The sequence below is a fragment of the Amblyomma maculatum genome, chromosome 11 (genome assembly GCF_055883805.1).
Source record: "Amblyomma maculatum isolate TAMU_Amacu chromosome 11, ASM5588380v1, whole genome shotgun sequence".
Lineage (NCBI taxonomy): Eukaryota > Metazoa > Arthropoda > Arachnida > Ixodida > Ixodidae > Amblyomma > Amblyomma maculatum.
The window spans coordinates 161,271,146-161,289,935 of NC_139354.1; the positions used below are offsets into that span (position 1 = coordinate 161,271,146).

The 18,790-nt window shown below is 44.6% G+C and overlaps 1 protein-coding gene and 1 long non-coding RNA gene across 6 annotated transcripts in view; one reads left to right on the plus strand and one right to left on the minus strand.

The window, feature by feature from the left end:
- Window positions 1-2,739, minus strand: part of LOC146175304 (uncharacterized) — a 65,222-nt gene extending 62,483 nt beyond the window's left edge. For 2 of the 4 annotated variants that reach the window (XR_014702206.1, XR_014702204.1), the window contains exon 1: window positions 2,596-2,739. Coding sequence is in view for 1 of the 4 variants with exons in the window: in XM_084584732.1 (XP_084440858.1) it covers window positions 2,302-2,415; window positions 2,596-2,644 (163 nt within the window). In the remaining 3 variants the exon portion in view is untranslated. Of the gene's footprint in view, window positions 1-2,301; window positions 2,416-2,595 lie in introns of all 4 variants that reach the window. The other 2 variants (XR_014702205.1, XM_084584732.1) reach the window with 2 other exon arrangements.
- A 9,808-nt stretch (window positions 2,740-12,547) lies between these two features.
- Window positions 12,548-17,401, plus strand: LOC146175306 (uncharacterized). 2 transcript variants are annotated; one of them, XR_014702207.1, is made up of 2 exons: window positions 12,548-12,650; window positions 15,766-17,401. It is a non-coding gene; the product is annotated as an uncharacterized LOC146175306 (long non-coding RNA). The 2 variants fall into 2 exon arrangements; XR_014702208.1 differs by lacking the exon at window positions 12,548-12,650 and adding an exon at window positions 13,861-14,441.
- The last annotated feature ends 1,389 nt before the right edge of the window (window positions 17,402-18,790 follow it).

Here is an 18,790-nt window from a genome sequence, read left to right on the forward strand (position 1 = left end):
ATTGTGTTTAAACAAATTTCATCCGGAAATGACCACAGCTCTGTACAAAAAGCAATTTTCGCCATTGATCAGTGGTGTCTTAAATGGGCTATGGAACTTAATACTGAAAAAACTGTTCTCTTAAGAATAACAAAAAAAAAAATCTCCCATTTTGCTTCCTTACTTTCTTCACGGCAGTACGATTTTGGAAGTTGAAAAATATAAGTATTTAGGTGTAACTCTTGACAATAGGTTAAAATGGACAGCAAGCACATATTACTAATATTTCTACAGCTGCATTACGAAAGCTTTGGGTTTTACGAAGAAAGCTAAAAACTGCCCCGGCACATATAAAAAAACTAGCTTATGAAACTTGCATACGGTCTTCACTTGAATACGCTTCAGTAGTTTGGGACCCATACACGAAAAAAGATTCAATGCTTCTTGAAAAAGTCAACAGGAAAGCTGTTAGGTTTATATTCGGAAAATATTGGAGGTATTCACTGAGGTCGTACTACCAGATGGCGCGAGCATCGTCCCGCCTCGTCCGCCATGTCGGAGGTCCGGTGGCATAGGCGCGCGCCGGCTCGCGCTGTTTCAGGTTCGTTGTCAGGTGCCCGCCGTATATTGGAAGTGATCCGCAAAGTTTTATCAAGCTGGTAAATACGTCCACATACACTTTTCTTTGTTGAGCCCTTTATGGGCACGGAGTTTGCAGCGATATTTTGATGCTCCGGGACATAACACGCTGTTCAGTGTTGCACCAGGCATCACCCGCGCAACAGCTCGACAGCAAAAGTGGCCGGTTACCCATTTAGCGAAAAACGACTTGCAGCTCGTTAAACCCGTTGTTGGCTGCCACTGAGGCAGAACACATCGTGAAAAGACAGCGAGTGCATTAAATTCTCCAATTCCAAAGCTGGCATGGCAGCGAAACATACACTTTTAGTGGCGGTAGTCGGCAAACTGCCGAAGCTTCCACAGGCGCTGTTCCAGCAGTAAAGCGAATCAATGCAGTTGCTTAATTTGGGTGACAGAAGGTCGAGAAAAAAAAGTACTGTCATGTCCTCGCAGGATAAACGGCCCACCCAGAGAGCATGCTTTACAAATTTAGTATCGGCTACGTAGCTCTGCTCGAAATGCACATAACCCATGGAACCTAGGTTCGCAACAACGCGATGTACAGCGATAACGCTTGATAAAGTTGTAACTTGTTACTTGCAAGTCGGAGGAGGTGACAGCGTTAGCTGAGCGAACAGACACGTCGCAATATGCTCACCTCTAAATCGGCCCGCCGGTCATCGACACCCTCACGCACGTGTGGCTCTTGGCCCCGCTTTCTTGCCAAAATTTAAAACACATTCGTGGCTTAGTACGTTTTAATTTCTTCACCTGTCGCAAAACTTCAGACCGCACTTCACGTGGCAGGCACCGATGTCAGGGAATTCAACGCGAATCAGTGGTCTTGTAGTACACGACACACCTCGACGAAGTTACCGCGGTCGTACGAGCCGGTGTTTTCACAAAGTCAAACATTTTGTCCAGACAGTCGTTTTTCTTGTTCCACGAAGTCCACGGGTGTATCCACTCGCTTGCATGGTTTTCGCTGGCGCACGCAGAAATTCTGTAAAGGCGCGAAAGGCTCACCCCACGGATCAGAACGAGTTGAATACTGCGGCTGGGTGCGGCGCCCACACACACGACCCATGCACGACCACGCGTATGGCGAATTCTGCGCTGGCCGCTAGCGCCCCTAGCGGATGACGTCACGTGAATACCTCCTATAGAAGGGAGGACTCCCCTACACAGTTAATGAATTTACATAACATTCATACACTGGAAACCCGCAGAAAGATTGCCCGATTGACATTCCTCTTTAACAGTTTAACAGGAAAAATAAACTCAAGCTTCCAGAATGCCTTAAGCGCCCACTAGTAAGAAGGACTCGCGGTGTTAATGAGCATTCACTTACTCCCATTTTTGCCAAAACTAATAGTTTTAAATTCAGTTTCTTCCCTAGAACAGTGGAAGATTGGAATTCGTTGCCAGCATCTGTTTTATCCTCACATAATTTTTCTGACGCATTACAACGTCTTTATACCTGCTAATATTGTTTTATGCATATTTTGTATTTTTTTGTGCTGCTAATATTGTATAATTTTATTCTTTTCATTATGTAACAATGTGAATTCACTCCTGCTTGGGCCAAGCAATGGCCTGCAGTATTTTCAAATAAATAAATAAATAAAGATATCTGCGCCACATTACTGCCCACGCACTTTCAACCCCGCAACATGCCATGCTTTCCAGCCGATTATTCACCTGTCATGCGGATGTCGCTCATATTCCCTCCGTGCTGCTTCCCGCGGGGACGCAGGCCACTTTCGGCGACAGTTGTCAGCCTTTCTCGCATTCTGCACGGTGTACAGATACGCGCTGCAACGATAAAGCAGCGCGGCGTGCCCGCATGATGCGTGCCTTGCGGACAACTGGCATGCGGCTTAAGCGAAATGACAAGCTTCCGTATAGCTTCGGGCCACTCAGGCGAAGTCTCTAGCTCATTGTTTTAAGAGCCCCAAACTTTTCCAATAACAAAAACAAGAACGTGCAACTTACCTAACAAAACAATCCCGCCAAACGGCCACGCCGCCCAGCGTCCCGCCATCTCTTCGCTTTGACTAATGCACGTGGGCTAAAGAAACAAGGCAGTAGCAGCAGTAGAGGCTCTGCTGCACTAACTGGCCACTACGCGACGCCAGGGGCCGTATTACAGACGGCTCACACTCACAATCACACTCACACTCACAATCTTCCTATTGGCCAGCGGCAAAACGGTGGGAGTGGCCGTCCTTTACATCATCGACGTCTGCTGTTTACGTCATGAACAAACTTGAAGTGGTGACGTCGACTACGGGCCAATTGTGAGCGGGGGATGTGAGCGACGCGAGCCGCTCACAACTCGTTTGTGAGCGCGCTCACAAAGGAAAAATGGCGGCGGTCTATGCGGCGGCCGGCGTTCTCGTGAGGCGGTAGCGGCGGCGCCCCGACGCGATCATCGGCAAAGGACGGTGTACGAAGACTGTTTGACGTGCCGGGCGAGATGTTTCGACGCATGTTGCTACTCGAGAAGGATATAGGACAGTGACTGTGCGACGCGACGAACTGAGATAGGTGTGTGCGGCCGAGTGCGCTGTCTGTGTGGCGGCAGATAATGTGTGCACTGCGCTTTTTCCGAGCTCCTAGTGGCTTCCAAACCGCTACTGGCAACGAGGCGAACATCGGCCTCGCGCAGCCGACACTTCGAAAGCGTTTGCGGCATGCAGCAAGGCGGCGGCGAAGAAAGGCTTCCTTCGTCACGGCAGCATACCGGGCGTCGTCGGGTTTGTCGACGGCCCATCGGGCGTCTACGAGTAGCCTTGTGATGTCCCTGTTTTCAGATATGAGATGCCGACATGATTTGGGCCATGAACCTCCCTACGTGGTATCTTGGCATGATGCTTTCTTCTGGCGGCCTCCTCGGCTGCACACAGGCATGACACAGGCCGAGGAAGGCCTTCTGCGAGGCGTCGAATTCACGACAGTGAGCCGTGCTGCTCTTTGCAAGATAAGTTACGGTAGGCTCCACATGCCTCACATGTATTGCCGTTCTTGGGCTTTTATAAAAGCTGAAACGTAAGACACGTCGTACATTTTTGAAATGCCTACGTAAGAAACGAATATGGGAATGCGTGTGTTTGACGCCTGTATTGAGTAGGAATGGGGCACCATTTATACCGATATGAAGTGCAAGGCTGTCCTTACAGCAGTGTTGCTGAAACTTTCAATCATTCATTGTCTGCACTCCCGTGAATGTCATCGTCAGCAAGACCTGGCAATGAGCTACTTGATGCGACTCTTCCATTGTGTCAGCAAGGTTCCATTGTGTCAGCAAGGCTGTTAAAGTTTATGAGGCTGTTGAGGTCGACAACGACGAAGAATGTGCTTAACAGCGTGCCATTTTCGGTTATGCTGGTGAAAGGGGCACCTGTTGGAGACATGGCTGCCAGTGTCATGGCATCCCGGTCCGGACTCTCCATAACGGCTATAGAACAAGGCATACACCTCCACAAGGTTAATGGTGGATAACTGCGTAGGCGTGCTGAAGAGCCGCTTCCAGTGCTTGCAAAAATACTAGACGCTCCTCTACCAGCCAGAGCGTGTAACATATGTGCCGTGTTGCATAACTTCTTTGGATGTCTTCCTGGCTGCAGACGAGGAGGTTGCTGCTGGCTTGGACAAGAAAGGGTCACATCTGTGTACCGGCTACTTGGAAGTGGGATCACTATTGCCATGCATACCTCTAGGAAAAAGCCATACAGAATCATGTTAGCCTGTTCCACAGAACCTGCCACCAGAGCTGGCTGGCACAGCTGCCCATGGTGCGGCAACAGCTGCGGCGTCAATGCCAGCACAACAATCGGCTATGATATACCACACGTAGCTGACCAATTCATCGCAGGCAGCCAAGTGCAGCGCCTTCTCGTTTCATGTCTGTGCCAGAAACCTTTGTGATAATGATGAATCTTCTCGAACCTCATCTGTCAAGTCAAATTTGTCTTCGTACCCCCCCCCACCCCCACCCCCCCCCCATTCACTGTTGCTTGCAACCGTGCATGTTGGTGTTTGTGTGTGTGCCTGTGTTTGAGTACATCATTAAAGTGTTTCACAACGAGGCAGCAATTGTGATGCCTATCGGAATGGGAAAGTCTCACAGAAGTTTTTTAGAAGCACGTGTATCAACCGTGCCCCTTTATTTTCCTGCAGCGTTTCACACGCTTGAATATGCAGCAGCGAAACCAACTGCCTGCAATAGCACAGGCAGTTATTTGCACGTGCTGCACGATTGTGCTACACAGAGAAGACATACACGAATAATTTTTTAGCGCCTGTAAGCTGGCACTGTACTCATCGCAGGTTTGACACACTTCAGAAACAAGAAATGAAAGTATTGTGCATAAAACTGCGACTCAGAGGCATGACACAAAATAATAATTCCTTAATGATTACAGGCTTGCATAGTAGTTGTCATAGGTTTGGCACATTTCAGAAGCAGGAAACAAAGTATGGCTCTTAACAGTGCAGAAACATGACACAAGTAGTGCTATGTACAATGTTTGCATAAGGTAGTCTCCATTAGTGAACCTTCCAGGACTACAGGCCTGCATATACTGTTAGGACGCATAGAAAGCATTTGCTTAATGCTAAACAGTGTAAAGCTGACAAATTGAATGCATAATATTGCGAGTTTTAATGCTCACAGTACGCAGAAAAACATCACATATGCATCAAGCAAATGGTGTGTGGGCAGAAGGTATCGCTCAAAAACAAAGCAACTCACTCATGAGAACAAAGAAAAAAAAATACAGAGCACACTACAACGAAAGCTACATCGAAAGCCCTGTCACGGTGGCACTGCAGTGAATGAAGGCTTCGGGTTCAGTCACGGCAGGGGTGGAAGCATTCCCATGATCATGTTCTTTCCTAAACTACCCAGCTACATACAAACAGATGATAATGCAAGGACAGAGCTTCATTTTGGCCTACACTACATGCTTCACAGTCGTCTTGCATTTCCTAAAGAGAAACAAATAGAACCACGGAGCCTGCATGTTGCACTTTAAGCACTTTTCTCATCGATACTAGTAGGCGCCGACCGAAAACACCTTCGCAAGTTATCTTTGTCCATTTCCGTGTCAAGCGCTCCATGAAATTTTATCGCTGCAGGCCCTGGACTTCGACTGCATTCTATTAGATTTTCAGCATGCTCACGGCACTTGCACGGTACTTCGATTACCGACGACACTAAAAAAAGCAGCACCTTCTCGGGGAATCAGCTGTTTGCTTGCAGGCCGCCATGTGCACGCCATGACGCCGCCGGCGCACCCTCGCGGCAACAAAAGTTACCTAATAGCAAGTATAACTACACAACTAAGAACGCTTCAACTTGAGCTCAATGTTAATCAATACTAAAAATAGTATCTTGCCAAAATAAACCTTTGTTTGTTTTATTTATTGCGTATTAGTTGCGTCGTGTTAGAAAAAGTTAGGAGACGGTCCCTGCTCAGTTTTGTGCCACACTGTGGCATCAACGTTTGCCGAGGATTCGGGACTACTAGGGCGGAGCCACGCTAAAAGTCGCTGGTAATTGGACGATTTCGCATACTCGTCACGATTGACGTCTCAAGGCTGCGTCACAGCTTCGTAATTTTGACGTCACGCTCACAAACTTGTGAGCGGAGTCCGTAATTCGGCCCCAGGAGATAATCACCGGTTTTTAGCGCTTTAACAACCATTTTTGTACAGTTGTACAGCTAAGAACAAACACTTTTAGCTGTCTAGCAGAGCAGGAATAATAAAAATAACACTTAAAATGACTGCCACACGATGCTGAAAAATGTCCATCAGTTTTGGTTTTAAGGCGGGGAGGGAGGCGACATTGGTGCGTTCCAATACCCCCTCGTAGACGTCTACTTAGACGGCTAGGCTACGCGAGCAGCCGCCATCTTGGGACGCGTTCCAATTCTCGCGAAGCAGTCTCGCGAAGACGGCTTCGCCGAAGTCAACATCGATGCAGACTACTTTGCTGTCTAAACATGGCGGACAGAGCGCGTTTCGCGCTGAGTGAGTCGCGCGTGCGGTGGTTGCAGTAGCTGTACGGTGGTCGTGCTCTTTGCGAACGTCGGAGTATGCATAATGAACGATCTTTCAAACGTGAGTTGTTACGTCAATGTATGCGCTAGCTAGAGGCTAATTTAGCTGTCTTTATGGTCGTGAGATATAGCACTGCAGATTCTTTTACCGCGCTAAGAGGAAAGCGTGCGTTGGATGCTGTTGGTCTTCTTTTTTTAACTTGTCGACGACTTTCTTCAATCTGCTTCAGTCTTGATGTTATCGACGAACTCGTCGCACCTCGCCGGGAGTCAGGACGGCTGCTGCACAGCGCACGTGTGTGCTTCTATCTTGCTGTAGTAGCCGTGGCAAACTCTTCCGCGGATTTTCAGTTAATCTCGGAAGAACGAACTCGCCTGACGATGCCGACTTGTTGCGCATTGATTTTTTTGTGCCTGTACATTATTAAAACAAGTTGTCTTTGGTTTCCTCGTCTAGTGACTACAGACAACAGGTGTAACGGCACAGTTTTTCGTTTGCTGTAGCCGGTTATCACCTTTCGTCCGTAATCGCCTCAAGTTTACAGTATTTTGCATGTTTTCATTTTTACAGCTGTGTGAATGAGACATCTGAGAAGCATGTACACTTCAGCATCAGTAATAAAAAAGGAAAAACGGACTAACGTTATCTTCCGTCAATTCGTGAGCATGCTCATTGCGTGAGAAGTCTGTCTGCTACAAGTTAACCTACTAATAGTCCATCTACATTGTGGCGATTACACATGTAATATTGTTGCTGCAAAAAATCGGCGAACCGTTAAAAACGCGATTTTTACCTGTATTGTCGTAAATCTTTAAAGAAAACAGCGTTATAATAGTTGTACAAACTTTTTAGTTCAACCTTTATGCCGCGAGGTGACGCTAGGCGTAAACAGGTAGACGCGTTCCAATACGCGAACCCTCTCGCACCACAGCGCCGCTATGCGGCCGCCGGCGGCTTTCATTGCTGTCCGAGCCATCCCAGCCGGCGCGCTCGACACACTAGTCAGTATATTCTAGGCACTATAGCAGTAGAGGCTCTGCTGCACTAACTGGCCACTACGCGACGCCAGGAGATAATCACCGGTTTTTAGCGCTTTAACAACCATTTTTGTACAGTTGTACAGCTAACAACAAACAATTTTAGCTGTCTAGCAGAGCAGAAATAATAAAAATAACACTTAAAATGACTGCCACACGATGCTGAAAAATGTCCATCAGTTTTGGTTTTAAGGCGGGGAGGGAGGCGACATTCCGTCATTCCGTTTCCAGCCCAGATGAGAGCAGACGCTGACGTCATCGTTGCCGTCACGCGACGTCAGTTCCTTCGTATTTGGTTGCCGTGGCAACAGTTACGCGTTCCAAAATGCATATGGCGTCACGCATGTTCGTTCGTCGGGTGATGCTACATTCACACCAAATCGGTCTAGGGGCGGAGCCTCCGCTTTTCACGTGACCATTGACGTCATGGCATCGGCAAAAAACACTTAAAAAAAAAAAAAAACTTTGCTCCGGCGCGGCGGCTGCGCGGAAAGCGTCGCCGAGGTAAGTCGCCTGCTAAGACGGCCGCTTGTGTACCCTGCACTCGTTGTAGCTAGCCAGCAGCGGGAACTTAAAATTCCTTTATTAATACCGTTTCTTGGGCTAGTTGGTTCATATTTGTACTGTGAAAAACTGCGCCGAAATAAACACACCACAAGACAGAAGACGGGACAAAGGCGCTACTCACAACTGAATTTATTGAAACTCACGAGTGATCTTATATAGGCGAAGTTTCCAAAGGGAAAGAAGGACGGGGAGAAAGATAGGGGAAATCATCAATCGATCATCGCGAACGCAAGGCAAAAACTCGGTTAATGGATAACAGAATCTAAAAACCTAATTTCGGAGGCCAGAAGAGATTCCTTATGCTAGCATACTCACTTTTTATTCACATTTTTTTTTTTTTTTTTGCAAATCTTCACCGAAAGATCGCGCGAATCTCGTTCAGTTTCGCACTATAATATAGCTGCTGCAATAGAAATGTGAGTGATGATTATACAAACTTACTATGTGCACTCGATGTGAGCTTAGAGATATAGTTCTTGAACGATACCTTTAATTGTGATCATTCGAACCACGCATTTGCGGATCGCTACGCCGATCATCAAAATTATAGGCTTACCGATCTATAGCTGCATATTGCGCAACTTAATTCTATGCAGCTAATAAAATGGCACATTTTTAGCTGGCATGGCGTTTTGTCGGCACTTACCTCGATCATGCTCAGAGCCTTCATGATGAGGTCGTCATTGAATTCACCAGCTGGCACATATATATATCCATTTTACTCTCGGGATCTTACTTTATTTCATTTTATGCATATGTATATGGTCCTATATACCTAATACCCCTTGTCCGTTCTTAGGCTGTGCTCATCATATTTTCTTCTAGCTGCAGCTCAGGTGTTTCATGCAGTATTCAATACCATATAATGGGGCAAGAAAAATGGTTTGCTTCCACTTATTAACAATATTAATTAAACAGTTAAGAAAAAGAAATAAAGAAAATAAGCTAATTACAAGCAGTAATGTTTACCATGTCTCTCACAGCAGCATTCATCAAAGCTGCATTTTTATTATGCCTGCTCTCATTCGATCATACCGTTCTAATTTAAACAATTCAATTTTTTTTAACAGGACAAAAATCTTGATCAGCTAGTTAAGCTCGTGGGGCTATTCTGGACCTAACTGGCTCTAGCTGGAACCAACTGAGGATTTTCCCATAAACTATACCCTAAATGGTGAAGATTTCTGCTTGATATAATTAAAAACAAAATCTCAGAACTGAAAGCATAACCCCATGCCCTTCATAAATTTAGCAGAACATACAGTACCTGTAGCTTTCACACCATGCATCAACCTTTCTATGCAAGTAAAAGCAATCGATGCATTCATTTCCTCGAAGAAGGCATGATATGCAGGGAAGACTTCGAAGTCATTAAAAATTCAAGTTTATTTATTTATTATGTACATTATTTACATTGAAATGAACACAATTTCATTACAGAGAACAAAAAAATGAAGCCATATGCAGGAATTAAAGACAGAGATGAACTATGCATGCAATAAAAAATGCGCCAGAAACATACTCTAATTTCCAGATATATAGTCTGCACTGTCTGTAAAAACCGGCTAAAGAAAGGATAATTCGCACATGACATACAGTGCGTGTGACTCAGGTGTATGCATAACAATAATGGCATAACATGGTAAACACTCTTTTTTTTTGGGAAGTAATATGGAGTGCTTTTCAATGCACACCATTGCCATCAAATGTGCAGGGCAAAGACCTCTGCCGTATACATCAGCTAATTAACCGTTTCTTGTGCCAGCTGCACCCGCCTAGTCCTCACAAACTTCCTGATCCCATCCGCCCACCTTTCTGCCTCCCTCTGTGACGTTTGCCTTCTCTTGAAATGCAGTGCAGTTACCTTATAGCAACCATCGGCTAGCTTGCCTGAATATGAAATGCCCTGCCATGTCCATTTCTTCTTGGTTTCAACCAGAATGTTAATAGCTCCCGTTTATTCCTGACCACTCTCTGTGCTCACTTACTGTCTCTTAGTGTTAAACCTATCGTTTTCTATATCAAAACTGTCTGAATTGTCTAACAGTTCTGTTGAAACCTTTTTTTTAGCCTTCTCATTGCTGCCCAATAGGCAGTACCGAAAAGATACAGCTGTCACATATACTATTTACTTCTTGAGGTATACTACTGGGCCATTCATGATCTGAGAGCTAGTACCTGCCAAATATACTCCAAGTCAATTTTATTTTTCTAATTATTTGATTGCCATCGAAGAGACAGGCGGTTGCTATACTTGTACTTATAAGACATATTTCCTAACCACTTCCAGGTACTTGCTACCTATTGTAAACTCCTATTTGCTATCCTAGCCTGTTAAGTGTTACTTTCATTTTCTCCATATAAAATTTTAGTCCTATTGCTCTACCTTGCCTGTCTAAATTCGTCCCCTGAGTTACTTTGCAAGGCACCATTATCAATGAATCACAGGTTACTGAGGCATCATCCTATACCCTTCAGTAAAAAGAAAGAAAACTGCTGAATTATTTGGTGAAATGAGAGAAAGGGCAAAACTGTGCCTTTCTAAGTCAATGATTGTAATGGGGTCATTTGTCGTGCAGTTGCCTTCGTTTAGGGAGAGGCTTCAGAGATTAACATTCCTTTACTGGTGAACTTTGTACATGCAAGCCAGAACTCTCTGGCACAGAACTGGCCAGCCTTCTGAAAGCATAGTAAAAGAATAATTCGTTTCGGAGAGAACTTCCTCGTTATGACAATGATAAAAAATTGAAGTGCACTTTTCCCAACCTTCCACAATTTTTCTATGCATTTCTGAAGGCCCTGGAGGAACTGCTGGCCCAGACACTGCAGCCCCAGAGGTTTCTGTTGAGTCTTTCTTAACTGTTTATGGTCATGGAATGTTGACGCGGTCGATGCCTTCGCATCAAGCCCTGTTCGTTGTACTAACGGGGACGAAACTTTTCAGGACACGTCATGGAATCGAAGACCAATGTAGCTGGTGTCAAACAGATAAAAGTTGGACCCGCATATATGCTGTGACATATATTCGGCACTTTACAGAAAAAAAAAAAAAAAAAAAAAAAAATTTTCTCATGTCCTGCAAATTTTTGCCGCCGATGAATATATGCATAATACTGCTTTTACAACATATATATTGTAACAGCAAATTCAATTAACATTATTAAGCTGCTGTCAACACCATTTTTAATGTTTTCTTCCCGCGCGCTTCAACAAAGAAATACTGAGTACTTCCGAAATACCGCGAAATACCGAGTGCATATGCATACGCGCACACACGCACACACATATATATAGGACCCCTAATATCATTCTTGAATCGATATGCATGTGCATGCAGATTTGTATATGTAGTTACAAGCGGTTACAGAAAGGCTAAATTCCTAACGCTAGTTGAATGAAAAAAAAAAAAAAAAATCAGCTAGGTATAACCATCATCAATTTCAAATCTTGCACATACCGAGTTGTCACTCTTCCAGTATTTTTCGTCGAGGATGCAGATTTTCACAACTTCTTTCTCTACCCGGAAAGGCACGTCCATAAGAATTTTTCCGTCATATGATGAATCATGGAGAACATGTAAAGAGGCACGCATTTATTAGGTTCGTATAAATGACTCACACACACACACACACATACACTCTCTCTCTCTTTCGCGCGCACGCAAATAAATTTTGCGCAATCCTTGCTACAATCGAAAAGCGAAATGATTGCTCTTATGTACAGTATAAAGTTCACATTACAGCATTGCACAGTTCGCCTTAATGCTGTCGTGCTGCAGCTAAATGGCACAAGAAAAATCGAGTAATGCTTGCATGCGTATACACATACATTTATTACTGGCTAGAAGCGCCGTCACTGTGAAAGGAACTTACCTTTGGGTGACGCATCGAACTCTCGTGAAGTCCGCACAGCCATACTTTACGTTGTCAGCCGAGATCTCTCCGACTTTTTACAATCTTCTTCGCATTTCAGGTATCAATGTCAGTAGCCTCCCTCCTCATGTATGTCGCTGAGGTAGCGTCGCAAAATGAGCTCCTGACGTTCAGGAGCGTCACTCATGGTCGCGAGGAAACAGTGGAATGGATAGAGAAGATCGAGAAGCGCGCGCGCGTATGGACGGCCGGAAGGAACGCGCGGAGCGCGCTTTTTTATGGTATGTATTTCTTGCCGACGCCATGACGTCACTGATGACGTGAAAAGCGGAGGCCCCGCCCCTAGACCGATTTGGTGTGAATGTAGCATCACCCGTTCGTCGTCTGCCTCGGACTGGAGGAATGGGGTTCATTTGGCGTCGGCGTGCCAGCAACAATGAACGACACGCACACGACGCACAACGCAGCAAACAGCGTGCTTGCAGCTGTTGATGGGTCTCACAAGGTGAGTATGTTATTAAAGCGTGTGCTTTTCGGCTCGAACCGAGTTTTTGTGTAAGCGAGATTTGAGAAATGCCAGTCTCTTACGCTGACAACATAAATACATGCGGAAATAACCAACTAGTGTGCGTTAGGACCTTTCTAAATCAATAACTCTGGTGGCAAACATTGTCCCGTTTCTGGGCAGGCCGCCGTCAAGGGGTCATTGCTCGATCGAGCGATTCACTAGACAGTCGATCGTAAAGTATTGTATTAGAGTTAACCGTTTTTCGCGGCGTTGTAATCAACGCTGCTGGTATATAATGCGGGATGAGCATACAATTTCGAGAAATGCACGAAACTTTGAGGCGCAGTTTTTTCAGCCTTTCGTGATGCGACTATGTGTCCAACGGAATACTGCTGCGACACTGGAGCCTCATTTAATTCATATGTGCGATCCATATTGTGGATCAGCTGCAGTGCATTGTTGCAGAGTGTTCTATGGAGAACGCGGAGCCGTTTACTGCAAGTAATGTCATTTAAAGACAGCGACTGGAAATGACACTGTGCCCTGTATTAATTGTACCGCTGCTTGGTAGTACCACTGAAGTAACTATGTATAACGCAAAAAACATTACTACTATAGCAATTAATTTATTTCACCATATATATGATAGGAACTCCTGAGTAAAAATATTGTATAGAAATCAAAATGGTGCGTTCTAGATAATGACTGCATGTGTTGTGTGCATGTTAATTGGGCTAAATGATCGCTGTTCACTGGGGGACTCATGCTGGTTATAAGTTTCCGAAACGGTTTCTTGTACGGAAGCCCTCCAATGAATGCATTAATTCATCCTAAATTACAGTGTGCCTTGCTCAGAACAGCTGTTACAGTCCATGGGATGGTAATGGTGTCGGTGACAATTTGATCAGCCTGCTCAAGAAAATGGTGTGACACCAATGACAACAGTGACTCATTCTATTTTAGTGCTTTCAGGCATTGTACATCCCCCATTGTTCTGAACCCCAAGGCATGCATAGGGCGCTCAGCTACTATAGGGCAGGGGATCTGGGTTTGATCTTGGCCGAATGCAGTGCGAACCTGTATGTATGATATCAGTGCACATGAAAGAACCTCAGTTGGTTGAAATTATTCGAAGCCCTTCACTGCGGCGTGTCCCTCATAGCTTGAGTCGCTATAGGGCAATAATTAAACCCCATAACAAGGCCAACTCGTTGCCAGCTTTATGGGTATCTCACCGGAAGGTCTACTGTGGACACCTTCAGTAGGGACATTCTGCATCCAGAGTACTACACCCAAACAGCAGAGCCTAACTTAAAAACTTTTGAAGAAAATACCCTTGAGAGGCCCCTATCAGAAAACAAGTCAGTAAAGCTTATGTACTGTGGAAATCCTACTATACATCGTCATTTTGCTAGCATGTTGGCACTCATGGGACAAGAATGCGCAGCTGTAGTTACAAGTTGTCAAATAGTATATAACGTTGGTATTGATGCCGTAACATTTGATCAGGCAGGAAGGCAAGTGCAGCTATACATTGTGCCTCATCACATTTGTATACCATGGTGCCTTTTTGTTATATGGTGTACAGCTCCAGCAGTGCAGGCCAGAGCAAGTGGAAGCACACTGATCGAGTGTTTTATTCAGTCAGGTTTCACCGAAGGGGGCATTTTCGAAAAGGGTGCAAGTTAGAGAATTTGTGGGCCCTGCTCTGCCACACTATCAATGTGTGTGGCTGCTCAAGTTAGTGATGAAGCATACTGAACCAAGAGTGCAGGACAAATCACAAAGGTAGGAAGACTGCTATCAACCAAGTGCATATGTTTCTTGAGCATGATTAAATGCATGTGAAACGAGCAAAAACACAAATAAAACAAAATCAAGACCAAGAGCAAAACAGAAACCTGTCTTTTATGTATCAAGCTGGGCAATGTTCTGGTGAAAGAAAGGAATTGAAGGTTTGGTAATGCAAGATGCCCTTTGCATTGTCCTCAACGGTGACCTGTTTCAACAGTGTGATGTACGCTGAGGTACTACTTCAATCCATGGACATAGAAAATTTCCTAGGTATGCATTATTACATATGAAGACTGAGGTGGTATCATATGCATTAACAAATCTTTGGTTTCTTTGTCGTGCCATGAGATTGATTATCTTTATTCATGATTGGCAAGTGTCTGGTGTCTTACTCTCGGTAGTCATCCGTTTTTTTTCTGAATTTCCTCTTTTGATATGCATTTAATGTGCTCACACGGTAAATGGCTTTGGTTTGTATCATTTGGCACCAGGTGCATTGCCTCAAATGCTATGGCTAAGCGAGTGACTTCGTTTAGCCTTTGCCTAACGTTGACCGGCTGACAAGCAGGAATGTGTGCAGAACCGTTAACATGTCAGGATTGGCTGCGTGTTATTCTCTCGACCTGTTTTATTTCCTTCTGTGTTGTGTGCCCATTGCAATGGTAGCCTTTAGCGTGAGCAGGACTTGCGATGCAACATTGCTGATGTTCACAGTGCTTAGCCAGAATTTAAAGCACGCAGGAAAGTGAAGGAAGAAAGCTGTCCATCGGCAGTTGAGTGGATGCATCTCATGTCCTTATCGACAATCTGATACTCTTCATCAAGGGCTTGCAAAAAAGTTTCATCGAAGTCTTGAGAGCTGCAATATTATTGTAAAGTGGTGTGAAATTATTAAAGGCTTAAATGTAAAAAAAAGGCTGACTGGCCCGTATGATGAGATACCCTGGCATATCCAGTTTTGCACATCTTTTGTTGGTGTGCAGTACTAGATTTCATTTCATTAAAGGCCCTAAAAGAGATAGTAAAATTAAAAAATACATATCCACAGTTACAGGAAAGCTTTTACGTCTGCAACAAAGTGATGTGAGCAAGTGATTATAGCAGCATTGTCTGGAATGCTGTTCCAGTCTGCATACAGATATTGCACAATGCTGGTGAGGAGCATGTCTGGAACCTTACTTTCCTTAGTTTGCTTGGCTTTTGCTATTTGCTTATAATATAAACTAGATGGAGATAGCACTCAAATATATCTAGACTTCCAGATTTGTTATAAGGTGGAAATCTCTGTGTGTTGCCTTTCTTCTCTCTTTCATCCTAGCCTTTTGCACTACCTCTACCACGATTCCAGACTTGGTTCAAGGACTGCCACTGGAACTTTGTCTGGGTCACTGCAGCTGACGCCTACATGGCCAACCCTCGTGCTGAGATAGTGGTGAAGAAGAAGATGGAACATTAAGGGGCTAGTCCTGACTTGTTCCTGTCGGCTGAAGAAATCTAGTCATAGGGCACTTGTTCTCCAGTGCCAGCTCATGGCAGGTGCTAACACTGAGCTGTTAAGGAGCTGCCAAAGGCTCTTGATACTTGCAGAACACGCCTCGGTAGCCTGCCCAGTAGCTGCATGCTTAGAGGTCAGCTGGTACCAGGTAGCTTACAGTACTGGTGGATTTGGGCATATGGTATGCTGTAACTTCATTTTGAGGCATGCTTTATTTAGAGATTTCAGGCACGCAAAAAAGCAGGTGCTCGAGACCTTACTTTATGGGATAATTCTCTATGGTGTACATATGTCTCGATCAGCAGTTGATTTTGAAAATACTGCTACCAGTTATGTGTCATGACACAATTCGACCAGTTGTACGCTTGTGAAACATTAGGCTTATATATTTCAATGTTCTGAATGTTGCCTCAGAATAATTAATTGGTGATTAATCCTGTATGGTACGTACCATGGAGTCATCATCAATTATTACATTATTAGTGCGTATCTGTACTAATAATGTTTTGAATGACTGCACCTCAACCTTGCGAACATAGCCTGAATTGGTGTATCTCTAGGAATCTCTTGTTGTATTTCTAGCTCTAGGAAGAGCTAGAGCACAGTACCTCCTTTGCTTGTGTTAATTGCTGTTTCCTTTGCATACAGTATATGCATATAACATGAATGGCATATTTGTGAGGGCGTTATGATAATCATGTATAATTAGACAACTTGTCTGACTATCCACACCTGATAATGGACTTTTTTTTGCAACGAATTTAAATCCTTAGAATCACAAACCACTGGTTAAAAATACACTATTTTTGCTAAGCGTCTTTCACAGGTGTCACACATCTTACACATGTATTACAGTTTCACGGCTTGCTCATCATTCAACCAGAAAGAGTGGAATAAGTCTTGCATATAAGTTATGATTTCGGCGCACACATACCGAATATTGTTTTAGTAAATTTGAGAGCATATCATTTTCTTTGACATTTTGTGAACTGCAAATTTCACTTCTCTGTTCGCTGTGGCAGTTTCTAGCCGTGAATCTACGCGGTGAATCTGGATTGGGCTGTATTATGGGCTTCATGGACGCAAGGCTCTTCCATGTGGTGTATTATAGCTGGAAGTGGCAAAAAGATAACCCGTAGCTCGTGGCAAGAATTTTCGTCACGAGCGCACGGAGGCTCGGCAGCAGTAGCAGACGACCTACTGTAGGGCGCGCCTTCTGCGGTGGGCTTGAGCGCCAATGCCTTCACAGTTTTCGCTGCCGGTATTAATAGTTTTAGTTGCTTTTTACTGTAAAGATAATTAGTTGAACTTATTTGTGCTCATTTTATGCTTGAAAAGTTTCAAAAAGGTTGTGTTCAAAACAAGCAAACGTCTTGTCCATAGCAATTATCATCATCAGCTCAACTTTGTGTGTCATGATAGTCATGGCGCTGTCCTGGGGCCCGATCCTCGATATTCGCCGGCCGGCGTTGCTGCGACCCGGTTGGAATAAGCTAGAAGCTTGGTGCAACCGGGTGAAAATAAGCAAACCGTTATTGCAACCCATGGATTGGCTTGGCTTTGTTTATTATTTTCGGATTGGGGTTTTTGCAGGAAAGCCAAAGGCAGATCACGTGTCGTGTGTTTGTAAACGACGTTTGGAATGTGTGGTCGTGTGAATCGCGATTTTTGCGCATTTTGTGCCTCAGTGCTCATCTTGCAGTTTCTTCATGGATTACGTTAGCAACGACAGAGGCGATAGACGCAGTAGAGGCTTCGTGCATCCGCGGAAGTTGAAAGAGTGCTCCTACCTGCGAACCCCGTCGGTCTCTCCGTTCATTCTGCAACAAATCATATTTGCGTGTTGCTTCACGAACAGGGCGTCTTGGATTTATTTTTGAAGCATGAATGGTGCACAGTGTGGCATACTAGAAACCAATAGCGTATGTAAAAGGCCTGTGTATGTGGATCGTGATTTGGTTTGTGCTGCCATGGAAGAAGAATATTCTCAACGTGTAGGTGATCTTGGCTTTCGTTTTGAAGGTTGCGGTGTTTATGTAATCACCGTATGTGATCGCTTGGCTGATTCTGGAAGGGTGTTTATGTGCTCTTTCTTTTGCAATGCCGGGCACTCCAGATAAAACGAGTCTTTTCGAAGCTGCGAGCAGTTTTCCCAAAACTGCCTTAGCGAAGGGACACTTCTATTTCGCAATATTCACGAGGTGTGCGCGTTCGCGTAGTGTACAAGAGTGTGTAAGAAATATTTAGCATTCACCCGTTCCTACGTTCCCTGAATCGCACAGGGTATAGGCACTAAGATGGAGCCGAAATGGTGCCTTTCGCCCTCAATATATCCCAATATTAACTTCGAAAAAAATATCCAGCAGGTTCGGTACTCGATTTTCTTTTAGCGCTTTTCCCAAGTTGCGTCGCCTGTGTGCACGCATTTTTCACGTTGCCCGCATTCTGCTGAAGCTGCCTGAATTGGACAAACCTCTATCCACTAGTTTGATCCAAGGCTTTCTGACCGACCGCTAGCGGTTTGTAACTGCTAATACCCAGTCCTCTTTTCCAAAGTTTTCTTTCAGCTATGTGTTCCACAAAGCACTGTGCCTTACTCTTAACGATCTCCCTTCAGTAACTTCTACCATCCACATTTTAGTTGATGACTGTGTACTTCGCTGCTCTGTAACCAACTCGTCCGACGCTTCTGCCTTATATCTATATCTAATTCGCATACAGTAGTGATGTGCTATGTGGCCTCCGTCCCTGAGAAGCTTTAAACTGTTGATTTCTTCTCACCACTGCCAAAACAACACATCCTACTTACAAAATTAACACTAGTACTACTTTTTCAAAGAATTCGTTT